The 18,861-nt window shown below is 41.2% G+C and overlaps 1 protein-coding gene across 1 annotated transcript; it reads left to right on the top strand.

Moving 5' to 3' along the window:
* Positions 1-12,616: 12,616 nt before the first annotated feature.
* On the top strand, positions 12,617-18,673 carry MANEAL (mannosidase endo-alpha like). Its single transcript, XM_003765377.4, is given in 5 exon segments — positions 12,617-13,459; positions 15,120-15,229; positions 17,156-17,166; positions 17,168-17,230; positions 17,784-18,673. Coding segments are annotated over 5 exon segments (1,365 nt in total). The 5' UTR covers positions 12,617-12,915; the 3' UTR covers positions 18,421-18,673.
* The last annotated feature ends 188 nt before the right edge of the window (positions 18,674-18,861 follow it).

The following is an 18,861-nucleotide window of genomic DNA, read 5'->3' on the forward strand; positions in this document are numbered from 1 at the left end:
CTCTGACAAGTCCTTGGGAAAATGTTGATTTTCCCTATTATCAAGACAGTGATATGGAAATTGTCACAAGTCAAGTACCCCAGAAATAGCCCACTTTCCATTTGATTAAATAATCTGAGGTAATTAGGCATCCCTCAAGAACATCTCCTCTTTCAAGGAAATGTAAACTGCCATTAGGGGTCTTTGGTTTAAGAAAAAAGATCAAACGACCATCCTTTGATTAATACCTGCTGGCCTTATTAATAAAATGATTAACTTACCCAGAAACTTGGTCTCTTGGAACTTTTTAATAATTACGCTTCTAAATATCAGTACTTGTACAGGATTAAATAATATAGCAAATATTGAACATTCAATGAATCAACAAATGGAAAAGTCTGTAAAAATTATCTCAAAAAGAACTAATTTAGTTGTTAAACATACCAGAAAAAAGATTGCTTCCAATGCAGTTTATAGTGAAGTAATTTTTAATGACATTTTTCCTAGCAGTTTTAGGGTGCCATCCAACAATGAAATTCTAAATAGATCTTCTCTCTAGTACTTTCTTATTAATCTGAGAGGCCCAATAGCTATCCTGGACAAGTATGCAGCCCATATAACTTCTGTAGATCTTCATTCCAGCTCCTACTTTCACAGACATAGGATTCAGGTCCCCAGAAGACTACATTTGCTTCCTGGGTTTCCATGGTCAATGATTTCATCACCAAATGACAAATCTATTAGTGACAAGGCAGCAAACTTAGTATTTTCATAGGATTAGATTTCTGAGCTTGACAGAACTTGAAAGAGATTGAACTCCACTGGCACTGACCTCAAGAAGCTGGGCCACCTCCATCCCATGACAAGGTGTTAGAATGGGGCTTTGGGGAATCATCCTCAAGCACTAAGTAAACCTGGCATTCAAGGTTCACCATAATTTGATCTTTTTCCCACTTGTCTATCTTTATCATATATTACTATCCTCCAGCAGCTCAGCACTTGAAGTTGCTCATAATATCACTAAATGTCCCTAGCAATGGTTTGGAAGAACTAGCAAAAGGTAAGCTCCTTGAGAAAAGGGACTGAGTGATTTTTTCTTTTGTCTTGGGCTATTTCTAGTCATCCTGATCTATATCTGGCCACTGAACCCAGAAGGGTCTGGAGGAGAAAGTGAGTTTGCCCAGCCCTCCTTCATGTAAATCCAATTCATTTGCACGTCATGGCATCCCCTCCCTGATGTCATGGACCTCTTTCAGAATGAAGGACAAACAACAGCAGTCAGGGCAACATAACTGAGGCTCTCTGTAAATTATTATTGGTTAATAATGCGAGATTCTCAGTTCTCACCTTCTAAAATTGGGGAGGGGGTATCTTACCTTCAACAGGAAGAATTCTTGACCAAAGGGAGTCTCCCAATGTGATTTTCTCTCTCTTTAGTCTCCATGACTGTCCTAGGAGTCTGGGCCAGAGTCAAATAAGAGTGTATTGATCCTTATTTACTCTGTTAATTTCCGTTTTATATTAGTTGTTCTTTGCTTCTGAAACTTCCCTTCTTGAGCTTCATTTACACACTCTGGCCTATACCCCCAGCAACAGCACTATTTTTAATCTTCTTTGAACTTCTCCACCATGCCCAGAGTCCAATCCCTTTCTTTCCCTTTTTCCTCTCCAGCTTTTTAGCTTCTTTTTGTGTGGGATCTTCCCCAGAAAGTTGTAAGCTCCATAAAAGCCAGGACTGTCTTTCTTTTTATTTGTGTTTTCTTAGCACAATCTCATGGGCAGCCAGGTGGTGTTGTGGAAAGAGTATGGGACCTGGAGTCAGGAAGACTCATTTTCCTGTATTCAAATCAGCCTCCAGATACTTCCTAGCTGTGTGACCCTGGCTAAATCACTTCACCCTGTTTGCCTCAGTTTCCTCATCTGTAAATGAGGTGAAAAAGGAAATGGCAAACCATTTCAATATATTTGCCAAGAAAACCTTGAGTCATGAATAATGGACAACAAGAGTACATTTTCTACCATGTAATAGGTACTTAATAAATGTACCCTATGAAGTGATTGCTGCTGACAACCCAAACCATTATTAGGATTATGAAGAAAACTATTACATAATAATCTTTTCCATTGATGACTGAAAATCATGGAACCCAAGAGGAACTATAGAATAAAAATCAAGGATGAGTCAAAGAAATACTTGACAAGTATAAATTGGTGACTGCATGTTTCCAATTGTTATATCTACAGGTATAACATATGTAGGTGTGTATATGTATATATACACACACATATGTAAGTATATAACTATTTCATCACTTTACAGATGAGGGAAACGGGCTCAGGAAAGTTGCTAGACCTTAAGGATTCTACCTAAACAGCATCTGTTGCCTTTTTGTCCTTCTCTTATCAAATGAAATACTATTTATAAAGCACTTTGTACATAATTACTTAATATAAGCTCTCAATTATATTCATATGTGTTATGTTATTTAATTAGAACATGTGCCCAGGACATAGTAAGCACTTAAATGCTTATACTCTCTCCTACTCCTCCCTCTCCACACACATGGAAAAAACTCTTAGTTCAAGCCCCCTCCTGAGTGCATTCCTGGCTGCCATCCTCCCCCTTCTCCAATCCATTCCCCACACAGATGCACTTACTGGACTCTAAGCCTTCCCTTGTCACACACACTTCTGCTCAATACCCTCCAATGATCTCCTATTGCCTCTAGGATGAAAGCATAAATCCATCTTAGCATTTCAAGCCCATCACCCTGTAGCTCCAACCCATCTCTATGGGTGGGGTATTTGGGGAGTTGAAGGAAGACTAGTGTCTCTGGTGAGAGGCTCGCCAAGCCCTTTTCATGGGTGCTCCCCACCTTCGGTGCCCAACTGCCACCCAGTTCTCACCCGTGTCTCTAAGAAGCTGTATCATGTGCAGCAGTCATACCCCAGTAAACCATTTCAACAGAGGCTAGCCCGGGTTGAGTGTAACTTACAGGTCTCCAACGCATGGGTGAGTTAGGGGGTGTCTACCCCAAGTATGTAAAGATTTCCTATTGCATGTAAATAATTTATTCCAATCAGACACGAAGGCAATTGAAGCAGGCACTTTGGAGAGTTTAGAACTTGCTAGACTTTGAAGACCCCAAGATCATCCAAGGCATCCCAAGCCATTGATAGCTATCTTGACTTTTGCCAAGTTTTCTCTTAAGCTCTTTAGAATTGAGAGACTTACATGAACTGATGCTGAGTGAAATGAGCAGGATCAGGCAATCATATACTTCAACAACAATACTGTATGATGATGTATTCTGAGGGACCTCAACAATGAGAAGAACCAAATCAGTTCCAATAGAGCAGTAACGAACTGAACCAGCTACACCTAGCAAAAGAACTCTGGGAGGTGACTATGAACCACTACATAGAATTCCCAATCCCTCTATTTTTGTCCACCTGCATTTCTGATTTCCTTCACAGGCTAATTGTACACTATTTCAAAGTCTGACTCTTTTTGTACAGCAAAATAACTGTATGAACATGTATACATATATTGTATTTAACATATACTTTAACATATTTAACAGTCAACCTGCCATCTTGGGGAGGAGGAGAGGGGAAGAAGGGGAAAAATTGGAACAAAAGATTTTGCAGTTGTCAACACTGAAAAATTACCCATGCGTATATCTTGTAAATAAAAAGCTATAATAAAAAGAAAAAAATTAAAATTTTTGCATCAATATTCAAAAAAAAAGATCTTTACAATTACTCATTTGTTCTTCCTTTTTGATCTAATTTTTCTTGTGCAGCAAGATAATTGTATAAATATGTATATCTACATTTGATTTACATATATATTTACCATGTTTTTTAAAATAAAATTTTAATTAAAGTTTTTTATTTTTCAAAACATATGTGTGGACAATTCCTTAACATTAGCCCTTGCAAAACCTTGTGTTCCAACTTTGCCTCCCTTCTCCCACACCCTCCCCTAGATGGCAAGTAGTCCAATATATGTTAAACATGGTAGAAATATACGTTAAATTCAATATATGCTATATTTTCCATGTTTAACATATATTGGATTACTTGCTATCTAGGGGAGGGGGTGGGAATTGAACGTGACAGATAATGAAAAATTATCATTGCGTATGTTTTGAAAATAAAAAACTTCAATAAAATAAAAAAAAATAAAAAAGAATTGATTGTATGACATGGAAGACAACGGCACAGGGCTGCCCAGCATGGCGTGCCCTCATCAGAGAAGGTGCTGTGCTCTATGAACAAAGCAAAAGTGAATTAGCTCAGAAGAAATTCAAGATGCGTAAAGTTAGAGAGCACCCCAGATATTCACATGCACTATTTGTGCCCGACTTGCGGCACATCATTCTGAGCTCATACATGGTGGTGCCTTTTGGTCTTCTACCAGAACGTAGACGACAACCAACTTTTGTTTTACCCATTGGGCTCCTTTGACTGTGGAAGAGAAAGTGAGGTTGATGACTGGTGGCAACTGCCTCACTTGAAACCATTTTATGTTCACATCAAAAGACATCCCCCATACCACTTTACCATTGTTACCTACCTCAAAGTTCTGTGGTGACCAAAAAAGTGACAAAGCAAAGGTGTGGGAGATATGGTTACAGCCCTGCACACAGGCAGCCCAGGCCATAAAGTCATCTCACTGGACTGAAGCAGCAGTGGGATTCAGCAAGCCCCTGGGGGCCTGAGCAGCCCTTTTTAAAGTGTCACACAGCTCACTTCCAAACTTGAAGGAAGGAGGTAGACAAGGTACCCTAAAAGTTGCCTGCTTCACCTAACCTAAAATTGATCTGCTTATTGTGGCGGATCCTACCCTGAGGTTGAGACAAACAAAAAATGTTCAGTGACATTTCTGTTCCAAAGGTTTCATGTGCACCAAACCTGTGGTAGAACTCATGTTAGTCTGATCAGCCACAGTCATTAACAATGTACATTGACCCTTACTTAGTGATGTCATTTTGCTAAAAGGACAACAACCAGTCTCTATGGGTTTATTTCATATAATTCCACTTCAGGTACATCATGTTACAATCAAAATGTTCTATTTGCTGTTCCTCAAATGCAGCTGCTGTTTCCCACATTTGTTCCTTTGAACAGATTGCCCTCTCCCATGAATTACCCAACCTCATAATTCTCAGATTTTTTTCAAGGTTTGATTTATGTGTCACCCACACGAGGTTTTCAATAATCCCTCTTATTGTTTGTCTTTTATCTCTCCATATATTATCCTGAATTTATCTGCTTACAGATTTTATCTCCCAAGAGGGCCAGCTCCTTGAAGGGAGAGACTAGGCAGGTATCCATAAAATATTAAAAGATAATGTTAGGGAAAAAAGAGAACATGAGAAAAATCTCCAAAAAGTTTGAGACCTATCCTGTGGATTTACAGAAATATACAAATTATATAAGAATTATACAATTATAGAAGATATACAAGAATTATATGGGATGAAAAGGTGTGGATGGGTTGCAATCTGTACTAGGGGAGAAAGTATCCATAAAGAGTCTCTTTCCAAGTCATTGTCACTTTTCTTTTTCTGAGTTAAGCAGGGAAAGAATCACAGAATTATCCTTCTGTCTGGCATTATCTACCTGAAGAGATTTTTTTCATGGTTAAAAAAAAATTATTCAAAGCTTTTTATTTTCAAAACACATGCATAGATAGATTTCAACATTCACCCTCGCAAAACCTTAGGTCTCAATTTTTCTTCTCCCTTCCTTCCCCCTACTCTTTCCCCTAGATGGCAAGTAATCCAGTATATGTTAAACATGTGCAATTCTTCTATAGATATTTCCACAACTATCATGCTGCACAAGAAAAGTCAGATCAAAAAGAAAAAAATGAGAAAGAAAAAAAATGTAAGCAAACAACACGAGAGTGAAAATACTATGGACTAAAGATCAGACTATCCTTAATGTCCCTTTCAGCTTTAACATTCCATGATTACATGGTTTTCTTCAAGTCTATGAGATTACTAAGAAGTTCATGAAGGCCAGGACAGTAGGAAGTCTGGCGTCAAGCTGCAAATGATTGCTGTAAATATTTGTGTATGTGAGTTAGGAGTGGGTGAAGGTGGAGAGAAAAAGAAAACATCTACAAAGTCTCTGACCATGGTGATGGGAGTTATTTATGCCCTGAACAGATGTGTCATATTGTTGCTGAGTTGTTTCAGTTGTGTAAGACACTTCATGACTCCATTTGGGGTTTTTCTTGGCAAAAAAATATACTAGAGTGGCTTGCTATTTCCTTCTTCAATTCATTTTACAGATAAGGAAACTGAGGCAAACAGGATTAAGTGACTTGCCTAGGATCACACTGCTAGTAAGTGTCTAGTTAGATTTAATGCAGGTCTTCCTTACTCCAGGCTCTATCTACTTCAATGCATAGCTGCCCTAAACAGATACCAGACAACCAAATTATATCTATGATGTACATGTAATGCTAAATTGTATATCAGTTAAATCTATCTTGTTTTCCTACTAAACTATGAGCTTCCAAAGGACAGGAAACTATCTTATGTAAATTTGGAATCCTCCCCAGTTCTGAACAATCCCATCACGCTGCCCACAGTAGTGGTTTATTTATTTAATGAATGGTTGCTGGATTTATTTAAAACAAAACCCAGTAAAAAAATCTACTCCTAATAAGGGGCAAATGGCAAAAGAGAAAAGAAGGAAAAAACCCTTAGCTTTGGTTGGTGCTATTCCCAACCAAATTCTGAAGAAAATTTAAAAGATATAAAGAAAGGCAGAAATTTTGAAAAATAGAAAAATTATATATCTTTAAAGAAATGTACTGGGATTTGTTCTTTCCCTTGAGAGAGGATATAGGAGGAAGAAAGAAGCTACTATCTGTCTGGTATATTTTAATCAATACTCATCCCCATCTATTCAATCATACAGAAAACCTCCCCTTCCAGCTCTCTTTCTTCCAGGGGTCCATGATATCTGTCACTCTCCTTCCAAAATTTCTGATCTTTTCTCATTGTCCAACAACCACCTCGTACTTTTCTTCCCAGGTTCTCTCCCCTTCCTTCCTCCCTACCCCCACCTGCCCACAATACAATCTATCCTCACTAATCTTTTCCCTATTCTATTGTCATCCTTCCCCAGTTTTCCTTTGTCCCACAAGCTCTCATCCTCCAGTGCTCTCCAAGCTCCTGCCCCCTTTCTTTGATGTTTCCTCACCCTATTTCCCTGACCTTACTTCCTCTGCCACCAGTTTTGTACCACCTTGCCTTACCCCTAATGAGCTCTGCCCAAGATCCTTCCCAAATTGCCATATCTTTAAAGATTCCCTCTGTCTCAACTTCACTTTCAGTTTCTGCCCCATCTCTCCTAGTCCTTTCTTAGCAATACCAGGTAATCAAAATTTTATCTATGTGTGTGTATATGACATGGTAAATTGTATACCAGTTAATTCTTTCTTGCTTTCCTACTAAACTATGAGCTCCCAAAGGACAGGAAACTATCTTATGTAAACTTGGAATCTTTTCTAGCGTTGAACAATCCCATCACATTGCACACAGTAGGTATTTAATGAATGGTTGCTGAATTTATTTAAAACAAAACTCAGTAAAAATCTTCTCCTGACAAGAGAGAAAAGAAGAAGAAAAAAGTTTTTAGCTTTTCTGGTAGTCTTCTCCCTAGTATTCCCCAAGCCTTTAGCCTTTTATATCTTGCCCACAGGTTAGACTTCCTCAGGCTTTTGGTCTACATGGTTTCCCTTCAATTGAACTGTTGCTATGGATTGTGGCCTTATGCCCGTGTAAACAGAAAGAGGTCATTGTAAATCTGTGGTGGCAGATTAAGAAAGAGGTGAGTGCTGAGTAACCTTGAAGTAAATAACCACTTCCCCCCACATCAAAAACATTAGGTTTTATAAGCTATTCATAGTCATTATTGCTCATGATGCAGAATACAATTACATTTTAATTTTTTAAATAAAGGAACATTTCTTTTGTTCTATGAAAGATGTGAATTGGAAGCCTTGAATACATGTTCCTGCCTTCTTACACCCACTATGCTCTTTCCATTAACCCATGAGTCACTAGCAGTTTGAATTCTCCTGAGATCATTGTGTACGTGATTGAATTGTTTTGACCTTCTAGTAATTCATCATCACCTGAGGAATACTGATGTTAAAATTAAAAATAACATTGAAATTAAGGAAAGGTTAATGATCACTGAAAGGACTATGAAATTTCACAAATGTTTTACAGGTTCTCTCCTCAAATCAACTCAAAAAGCACTTTTAAAATCGTCACTATGTTCCAGGGTCTGTAATAGATGCTGGAGATACAAAAACAAAAAAGAAACACTCCCTCCTCCTAAACGGCTCTCTGCTAAGGGATTCAGCATACACATCAAGAATAGTTCAGTGGCTCAGTGATTAGAGGGAGGGCTTTAAGTCAGAAAGACCTGAATTCAAATTCAGCCTTGGATACTTAATAAATTAATAAATACTTAACAAATTACCATGCTCTGCATCTGCTGCTCTGCCTCATTTCAACTCCACTGAATGAAATAGTCCTTCCAAATTAAGCTCCACATTTCTAATCTCACCATCATGATATTAACTCAAGCATTGATTAACACCATCTTTCTCAATCAAAGGATGAAGTAACAAACTCCTCCCAGTGCCATTATTAATAGAAGACAGAAACTGAACTTTTCTCTCATTCTGCTCTATACCTGCTGCTCTGCTTGCTTCAACTACCCTGAACAAGATGCCTCCATCTTCCTCCTCCTTCTTGCCTCATTTTATGTGTTGTTTTTTAAAGCTCCTAGAGGTCAGGGACTTTCTTTCTATTAGATGTATTTTCAATGCTTAATAAAGTGACTGATGTATAGGAGGCATATGTTTATAAATGTTTATAAAATTGACTTAACATTTCTTTGTTTTTACAGATCTGTAATCTGTACAGTTTCCTGATCTGTAAAATGGAGATAATAGCAGTCAACTCCCAAGCTTGTTGTGAGATCATATTTGTAAAGCTATGTGCCTGGCATATAGTAGGTGTTATATGAACATTATTATTATTATTTCAAGGTAATTTAATGAGGAAGAGAAGACAAAAATTTAGGAGAAGGGAAAGGATCAGAAAAGTCTTTGTAAATATAAGTCTAGCAATTCACATAAAACCTAAGATTATGAAGATGTATTTTGTCTAGATTGTAGCATGCAGTTGGACAACTATTCACTGACTTAGTCTATCAGTACATCAAAAGAGGTATTTTAATCGAATATTGAATTGATCTTTGGGCCAGTCTACAGCTCAATAAAATCAGCTATTCACAAATTTGATATTCCATCTTGTTTTCACACATTTCCAAAAACTGTACATCATTCTGGAATGCATTCATTTTTAATCTCCACTTTCAAAACCTTTTACTTTCTTGTAAGTAATGTGACTCTCTCAACTAGATAAAAGACCTGGAAAAGATTTGATCTCCATGTGGGGAAGAGACAGCTACACCACCAGTTCACTGAATTGTCAACAGAAACTTAGAAACTCTTTAAATTTAAGAATTCTCAAGCAACTGTCCCTCTTATCCACACAGTTATAATGTTGCAGTTCAAAAGAGTGTCAAAGATCATCAGACTATAATTTGGAATTCTTGTCATCAGCAGCTTTGTTCTCCCCAAAGCTGGGGTGTCAGCACCACCACCTCTGGACAACTCCAGGACTACATTGTTCTCTGTAACTTGTTAGAAGGAAGCTAGATGGTGCATTGGAAAGACTGCAAAGCTTGGAGTTAGGAAGTTCTGACTTCAAATCTAATCTCAGACACTTAGAAACTCTCTAATCCCAGGCCTCCCTAAAATCATCCTCCTGATGGTTTCTTATAGAACAATAATATTCCATAACATTCATATACCCTAACTTATTCAGCCATTCCCCAACTGATGGGCATTCACTCATTTCCAGTTTCTTGCCACTACAAAAAGAGCTGGCATACACATTTTTGCACATGTGGGTCCCTTTCCCTTCTTTAAGATCTCTTTGGGATATAAGCCCAGTAGAAACACTTCTGGATCAAAGGGTGTCCACAAGTTTGATAACTTTTTGAACATAGCTCCAAATTGTTCTCCACAATGGCTGAATCCTTTCACAGTTCCACCAACAATGTATCAGTGTCCCAGTTTTCCTACATCCTCTCCAACATTTATCATTATCTTTTCCTATTATTTTGGCTAATCTGAGAGGTGTATAATGGTATCTCAGAGTTGTCTTAATTTGCATTTCTCTGCTCAGTAGTGATTTAGATCACCTCTTCATATTAGAAATGGTTTTAATTTTTTCATATGAAAATTGTCTTCAAAATGACCAGCAGAATGAATACAGAGGCTTGGAGAGACTTACATGAACTGATGCTAAGTGAAATGAGCAGAACCAGGATATCATTATATACCTCAACAACGATACTGTATGAGGATGTATGCTGAAGGAAGTGGATTTCTTTGACAAAGAGAAGATCTAACTCAGTTTCAATTGATCAATGATGGGAAGAAGCAGCTACACCCAAAGAAAGAACATTGGGAAATGAATGTAAATTGCTTGCATTTTTGTTTTTCTTCCCGGGTAATTTTTACCTTCTGAATCCAATTCTCCCTGTGCAACAAGAGAACTGTTTGGTTCTGCACTCATATATTGTATCTAGGATATACTGTAACCTATTTAACATGTATAGTACTGCTTGCCATCTGGGGAGGGGGTGGAGGGAGAGAGGGGTAAAGTTGGAACAGAAGTGAGTGCAAGGGATAATACTGTAAAAAATTACCCAGGCATGGGTTCTGTCAATAAAAAGTTATAATTATGAAAAAATAGCTATGTAAACATATAAGCTCTAATAAAGGAATTTAAAAGCCAAAAAAATAAGAAAATTGTCTTCATATCCTTTGACCATTTATCAATTGAAGAATGACTTTAATCCTTATAAAATTGAGTCAATTCTCTATATATTTCAGAAATGATGTCTTTATCAGAACCCTTAGATGTAAAAATGTTTTCCCAGTTTATTGCTTCCCTTCTGAACTTGTCTGCATTAGTTTTGTTTGTACGAAAACTTTTTAGCTTAATGTAATCAGAATTATCTATTTGGTGTTCACTTATGAGTTCCAATTCTTCTTTGGACACAAATTCCTTCCTTCTCCACAGATTTGAAGTAAACTATCCTATTTCTTCTAATTTGCTTTTAATATCACTTTTTATGTCTAAATCACAAACCCATTTCGACTTTATCTTGGTATATGGTTTTAGGTGAGAATCAATGCCTAGATTCTTACATACTAATTTCCAATTTTCCCAGCAGTTTTTGTCAAATAGTGAGTTCTTATCCCAAAAGCTGGGGTCTTTGGGTTTGTCAAACACTAGATTGCTCTAGTTCTAATTTTATAGTTGAGAAAGCGGAGAACCAGAGAAATTAAACTGCTTGCCCAAGGTCCCACAGGTAATAAGTATTAGAGCCAGAATTTGAATCCAGGTTACCCAACTCCAAATCTAAATATGTATGTGAAACTGATTCTGACACTTACAACCTATTCTTCCTTGGCCAAATAATTTCCCTAATTTGTAAAATGCAGAAACTCAGACACTCAACTTGCCCCATAGGAGCTGTTGTTTGTCCTTGGTTCCATGACATCAAGGAAATGATGCCTTGGCACGCAAACGAATTGAATTTAAGTGAGAGTGGGTGATGTGGTGAATAGAGAAACGTGGTAGAATGGACTGGGAATCCCTAAGTTTTGGTCAGTGTCTATCTGCTTTAGAATAGGAAGTTCCCTACGCTAATGAAATCATAGGTCGGCCCCAATCCTTCCACGGGAAAAAAAAAAAGTCATAATAATGATTTTAATAGGTCCCTGGGTTTCGAGTTGTTGAAAGGTACTTTTGGACAGAGCTGTGTGGGTACAAGTCAGTAAATGGATTACAAAGAGGAGTTCCGTGTCCAACAGATTACTCCTCAGAAGCAATAAAGGGATCTTGTGAGGCAAGGAGGGACCGAGGAGTCCACCTGCGGCACTGGACTATGTGAAGAAGGTCGGTGCTGGAGGCTCAGGGGACTAGCTCAGCGAGGTGGGTAAATGTTAGATGCGGTCAGTCCAAGGATGGGGGAGGGATAAATGGAGCGGCCAGCATCCCGGAGTTCTGACAACGCAAGGTTTGGAGTTGGATCCCAAATATCTGATTTGCGACCACTGTTTTGGGGCTGCATAAAACGATGCTAATATCAGCCAGTTACTGATACTCCCTGAGGGCGGAGCTGTGGGGTACCTTGGCCTCCAAGACCGGAGAGACGGCCACACGTGGAGAATAGGGCCAGGATACTTAGGAATCTGGATTTCATCCCTAAAATCGTGGCTCGGGCCTTTCCATGCAGCACCAGGGAGCGGAGGAGAGGGGGAACTCCACAGATTTCCAGCTAATCTTTTCCTCTATCATGTTGCGCTTAAAGAAACAGTCTCATAGAATAAATAAAAGACGACTTTAATTTAGGATTCTCGCTCCGTAGAATCCCGTAGGGATGGAGGTTGTGTTTTGCTTTGACTTCTTTTGATATTAGGTCTCGCCACCTCCCCCAATCCCACCCCCAAAACACTGGGCAACATGGTTCAAGCCGACTGCATTCTCTGTGTGCAGGGCCCGCCTGCACTGCAGGGAGGGTTCGGGAGGAGTCGATTGTGTTATCTATTTTTTTTTTAGGTTGGAATCGAGAAGAAGTCGTCTCTGTGGAACGCTGGCAGCGAGTGAATCGAAGTTGGGAGCGGGCGGCTGCGGTCGCTGCCGAGGCCAGGAGGCCCGTTGGGCCATGGCTAAGCAGGGGAGGCCCCCGAGCGCGGCTGAGGGCTAGGCCGGGAGCTGGGCTGAGCCCGAGGGAGGCCTGCAGCCGGCCATGGCCCGGCGGCGGCGCCGCGCCTGCATCGCGCTCTTCCTCGTCCTGCTCTTCGCTTTTGGCACCCTCATGGGGCTGCGCACATTGAAGGCGCCGGATGGGCTCCCAGAGCTCGCCCCAGGATTGGAGCTGGGCCCCTTTGAGCGCCGTGCCCCCGTGCCCGCTGGACCCCCAGCAGCAGAGGCTGAGGCCGCCCGTGTTCCGCAGCCGCCACCCCCCGCGCCGCCGCGTACAGCTGCGGGCCCGAGCCCGGCCCCGGCCCCTGTTCCTGCTCCGGGATCTGGCCCGCCTGTCTACTCCGACCTGCACGTCTTCTATTATTCGTGGTACGGCAGTCCACGGGGTCGGGAGGGCCGCTATGTGCACTGGGACCACGTTATGGTGCCGCACTGGGACCCCAAAGTGTCTGCCAGCTACCCCAAGGGCCGCCATAGCCCCCCGGATGACCTGGGCTCCAGCTTCTACCCTGAGCTGGGACCCTATAGCTCCAGGGATCCCGAGGTCTTGCGGGAGCATATGAACCAGCTCAAAGCTGCTGCCATCGGTAAGGACCTCCTTCCCCCAGGCTTCCCCGGCCCCACGCAGACACACAAAAGGACCTTTCCATGAGCCCCAGCTAAGGTTTCCCCTCCCCCAGATAATTTTCTATCACCACCCGGCCGCTACTTCTTCAAACTCCTCATATCCTTATTTTACAGATGAGGAAACTGAGGTCAAATGATTTGTCCAAGGTCATGGAAGTAGTAATTAGCAGAGCCATGATTCAGCAAGTTGCCTTCTGGCTCTTAAATTCAGTGCTTTCCACTACATTATGCTGCCAAGTAAGCCACTACCCCCACCCACTCCACTACACCCAGTCAGCCATGCCCTCCTTTCCTGCTTCCAGACATTGATCTCTGAGCTAGGGACACAGGTGGGACAGCTAAGGAAGTAGGCAAGGTTCTAGTCGGGAATTGTCCATTTTGGAGGACCAACAAAGTGTTATTCATTTATTAAGAATAAAAATATATCAGGAGGAGGAAAATCCCAAAGCTTTGGTTGCAGCTCTGATTAGCAAAGCAAGTTGGGTTGGGAAAGAATAAATCTAAGTTCAGTAGAGGCCATGTTACTGGAGACTTCATTTTCTGCCTGAAATCTCAGGCAAGTGAAGGTGTTAGGGGCTGCAGGCTCATTTAAGCAGTTGCAGCAGTCTTAATAACAAGATGGAGCCTTCTTTTGCGTTCCCTGAAAGGGTGTGGGTGTTCACAAAGGCAGGGGAGTGGAGGGCCCCAGTAGTGCTATAGCACTGAATGACCTCCTTTGCTGCTTTCTAAGTACACAATGTGGCCGTCTGAGAAAGAACATTACTCTCTGTCTGGAAACTGAGTTCCTGGCCTGCTCTCAGCAGCACTGGCAGACTTGTGTATTGTGGGGGTCCTTAAAGAAACTGACTTTGGGGAGAAGGGAAATTCTCATGTCTCATACACTGGAAGGTAGTTTTCTGACCATATCTCATCTTCCAGATCCTGTTTTGACCTCAAGGATCTCTTAGGCTTGGGGAAGCTATTATTTCAGAATTCATCAGTAGGATTTCTCTTGCTTTTTTTTTTTTTTTCCACTAAAAACCCAAAAGTACAATAAAACTTTCTCTTGAAGGAAAACAAGTTTGGATCGCTAAATATGGGGTTTGCCTCATTTTCCTGTTTACTCATAGATGGTCTTCTGTGTGCTGCGACTGACTTAATTTTTTGTTCACCTGAAAGACAGCTCTTATTTCCCCCACAGCTGGGGTTTCAGCACCACAACCTCCGGACAGCTCCAGTGCTGAAGCATCTTTTAGATTAGAACTTTTATTTTATTAAATTTTCCTAAGTGAAGAATTAGAACAACCGTGACCTCATTCAGACTTTGCAGAAACATTCCTCTGAAGTTATGGACTGACATGTTTGGAATTCTAATTAAAAATATCTCTAAGTAGGACAAGGAAGTTGGTCCTGGAACTGCTTCCCTGCATTCTTGTTAAAAAAAATCACTTGTTTTAGTTCAACACCAGGATCTTACACTGATTAGCTGCATAACCATAGGCAAGTCACTTGCCCTCTTTGAGATTTGCATTTCTTATCCATGAAATGGAGCTAAAAGCCCCACAATGTTTGCAGTCATAGGATTTCTGTGAGAAAAATGCTATCTAAATGTGGGCTATTTTTTACTACTTTGTGTCATAGGGGTCCTGGTCCTGTCCTGGTACCCACCAGGCATGGCTGATGACAATGGGGAACCCTCAGATGATCTGGTACCTGCTATTCTTGACACTGCACATCAATACAGTATCAAGGTAAGTAAATCTGAATGGGAGGAAGAGCTGGACAAGCCGGGGTCACAGAAGTCAGTAGTTCTTCTGTAAAATGGAAGGAGCTAAATGTCAAGATCCCTTCCAGCTTGAAGACTTCAAGTTTGTAATAAAATTGACCTCCTTTTTCCAAAACTGAACCTTCTAGTTGTTACTTTTTTTTCCCCCTTCTCAGACTACTTTGTATTTTTCTCGTTTACATTTTGTAAGCTGCCAAGATGGCAAGTATTATTTTTTTCTTTGCCTTTGTATACCCTGTGCCTATCACAGTGCTTGCATACAACAGACAATAAATGCTGGTCTGACTAAATTAACATTTATATAATGCTTTTTTGTTTACAAAGCACTTTACATTTATATCATTTGATCTTCACAACAATCCTTTGTGGCAACTAGTATAGGGATTATTATCCCTATTGAACAGATGAGGAAAGCTTAAATCAAAGATATTTATTGAATGTGTGTCAATAAAAAATTGTTAAAGAGTTCACCATATGCCAGGCATTGGGCTAAGCACTGGAGATATAAGGAAAGCAAAAATCCAGTCCTTGTCCTAAAGCTCACATTCTTATGAGGGTGACAGCATGAAAATTATATAAACTATGCAGTACTATATATACAAGATATATACAGGGTAAATGAAAGACAATTTCAGAAGGAAGGTACTAGCAGTGAAGATAATATCCCTGTACAAGTATTACCACTTTCATTTAATAGATGAGGAAACTGTTCTGTTCAAGGTTATATAGCACTTTAAACATGTACTTTGCAAAAATTGTTTTATCCTCACGTCTTTCAGAGGTAGGTGCTATTATTGCGATTTTATGGATGTGGCAGAGGTTAGGTGACTTACTTGCCCATCGTCATACAACTGGTGTCTAAGCCTGGACTTGAATTCCAATCTTCCTATCTCCAAGTCTAGGTAACTCTATCCACCACACCATCCAGCTACCTCTATTAAATGTCTATTATGTGCAAAGCTCAAAGAGGTCAAATGAGTTTTGTGGGATTAGTGATAGAAATGGGACTTGAACTGAGGTTATAGAAGCATAGGTTTTACAATACTATATGATGACCAGTTCTGATGGACCTGGCCATCCTCAGCAACGAGATCAACCAAATCATTTCCAGTGGAGCAGTAATGAACTGAACCAGCTATGCCCAGAGAAAGAACTCTGGGATATGACTAAAAACCATTACACTGAATTCCCAATCCCTATATTTATGCCCACCTGCATTTTTGATTTCCTTCACAAGCTAATTGTACAATATTTCAGAGTCTGATTCTTTTTGTACAGCAAAATAACGTTTTGGTCATGTATACTTATTGTGTATCTAATTTATATTTTAATGTATTAACATCTACTGGTCATCCTGCCATCTGGGGGAGGGGGTGGGGGTTAAGAGGTGAAAAATTGGAACAAGAGGTTTGGCAATTGTTAATGATGTAAAGTTACCCATGCATATAACCTGTAAATAAAAGGCTATTAAATTTAAAAAAAAAAAAAAAGCATAGGTTTTAGAGCTGGAATAACCTTACTCATCAATCAGTCCCTGCACTCAATTTCAAAACTGTCCCAGAGGGCCTAAGTGACTTGCCCAGTTAAAGAAGTTGGCTAGTTGGATTGTGAAACTAGGTCTGACTCCAGAGCCAATGCTTTTTTTTTTCTTTACCCCATTATTTTAGTTACCTTTGCCTCTTCTGCTCCAAGAAGTGGTCACTTATGAAGGCCATGTCAGATCCAACTACTTTAGTAAGGAATAGATTTCTTCCTGAAAGGGTGTGTGTGTGTGTGTGTGTGTGTGTGTGTGTGTGTGTATACTCCTTTCCTGTACTGCTCACTCCAAGTGGACAGAAGGTGGGGCCCAGGCACACGCTCACAACCCATGAGTTATTTTTATTTGTCGCAGGTGGCCTTTCATACAACCCTACAAGGGTCGGGATGACCGGACGCTTCATGACAACGTCAAGTACATCATTGATACGTAAGGCTTTGGATGTGCTGAGCCCAACCTGGGGATTTCTTTGGATCTGAGCTAAAGAATCCCACCTACAACTCTTATGCTGGGGTGGGTGGGGACATCCTGGCAGGAGAATTTGGCATAGGAAGCCCAAATGTTTCAGCCTCAAAGGGATGAGACCAGAGCAGTGGGCTGGATGGCATGCTTAGTTGAGTACTCAGAGTTCACTTGAATAACCCAATAATTACTGGACCTCACCTTGTTTTGTGTCTTGGAGTCTTTAGACAGTCTTGTAATGACTACAGATCCCTTTTTAGAGTCAGGATTTTAAATACATAAAGAGATACATAAATGCTTTAAATGTACACAATTACAAAGGAATCTATACTGAAATAGCTGTTTTAAAACATGCTTTTAAGGCTATAGATGCCAGGTGGAAAACTTGTGTTCTAGAACTCTCCTAGCCATGATGTCCCATCTAGGTGCTAAGAGTCCAGCGGGTCTCTTCTATGTCAGGCTCCCAAACTGGGGACACGTGCTCCTAACGGGACTTTCTGTGTTGCCTTCCACCCTTCAGGTATGGATCCCATGGAGCATTTTATCGCTACAAAAACAGCATGGGCAGGAGCCTGCCATTGTTCTACATCTATGACTCATACCTTACCCCTCCTGAGGCGTGGGCCCACCTGCTCACCCCCTCGGGATCCCACTCAATCAGAAACACTCCCTATGACGGCGTGTTCATTGCCCTGCTGGTAGAAGAGGCCCACAAGAGGGACATCTTGTCCGCTGGCTTTGATGGTATGTACACTTACTTTGCCTCCAATGGATTCTCCTTTGGCTCCTCCCATCAGAACTGGAAAGCAGTCAAGACTTTCTGCGACGCCAACAATCTGATGTTCATTCCGAGCGTGGGGCCTGGCTACATCGACACTAGCATCAGGCCCTGGAATAACCACAACACCCGGAACCGGGTCAACGGCAAATACTATGAGACGGCGCTGCAGGCTGCCCTCACAGTGAGGCCGGAGATCGTCTCCATCACCTCCTTTAACGAGTGGCACGAAGGGACCCAGATCGAGAAGGCCATCCCCAAGAAGACCCTCACCCGCCTCTACCTGGACTACCTGCCTCACCAGCCTAACTTGTACCTGCAGCTGACTCGGCGCTGGGCTGAGCATTTCATCAAAGAGAAGGAACAATGGTTGATGTGACTGAACCTAAAGCCTCAAGGAAGGGGAGCTGAGTCACCAGTCCCAGATATACGGAAAGGAGCTGGACTGCAGCACAACTGGATGAGGTCGCAGAAACCTTCATCTCTAAGCTAGGAGTGCTGGTGCTCCTGGCGTGGCCCTTTGGGAGTAGGCCAGATGGGGAGAGTGAAAGAAGGGTTAGTGTGGTAGTTTGTCGGCAGCAAACATCAATCCACTCGGTGGCAGTTAATGAAGGGGGGGGGGGGGGGGGGGGGGGGGGGGGGGGGGGGGGGGGGGGGGGGGGGGGGGGGGGGGGGGGGGGGGGGAGGAGAGTCTTAAGCCATTGAGCCAGCATTAGAACATTCAGCAAAGTTGCAAAATGCATTCTAGACTTGAACTTTGCTACAGTAGATCAGCATAAAATAGGGGAGTATTTGTGGTATTTCACCAACAGCTACTCCA

This window comes from Sarcophilus harrisii, chromosome 3 (assembly GCF_902635505.1).
Source record: "Sarcophilus harrisii chromosome 3, mSarHar1.11, whole genome shotgun sequence".
Classification (NCBI taxonomy): Eukaryota; Metazoa; Chordata; class Mammalia; order Dasyuromorphia; family Dasyuridae; genus Sarcophilus; species Sarcophilus harrisii.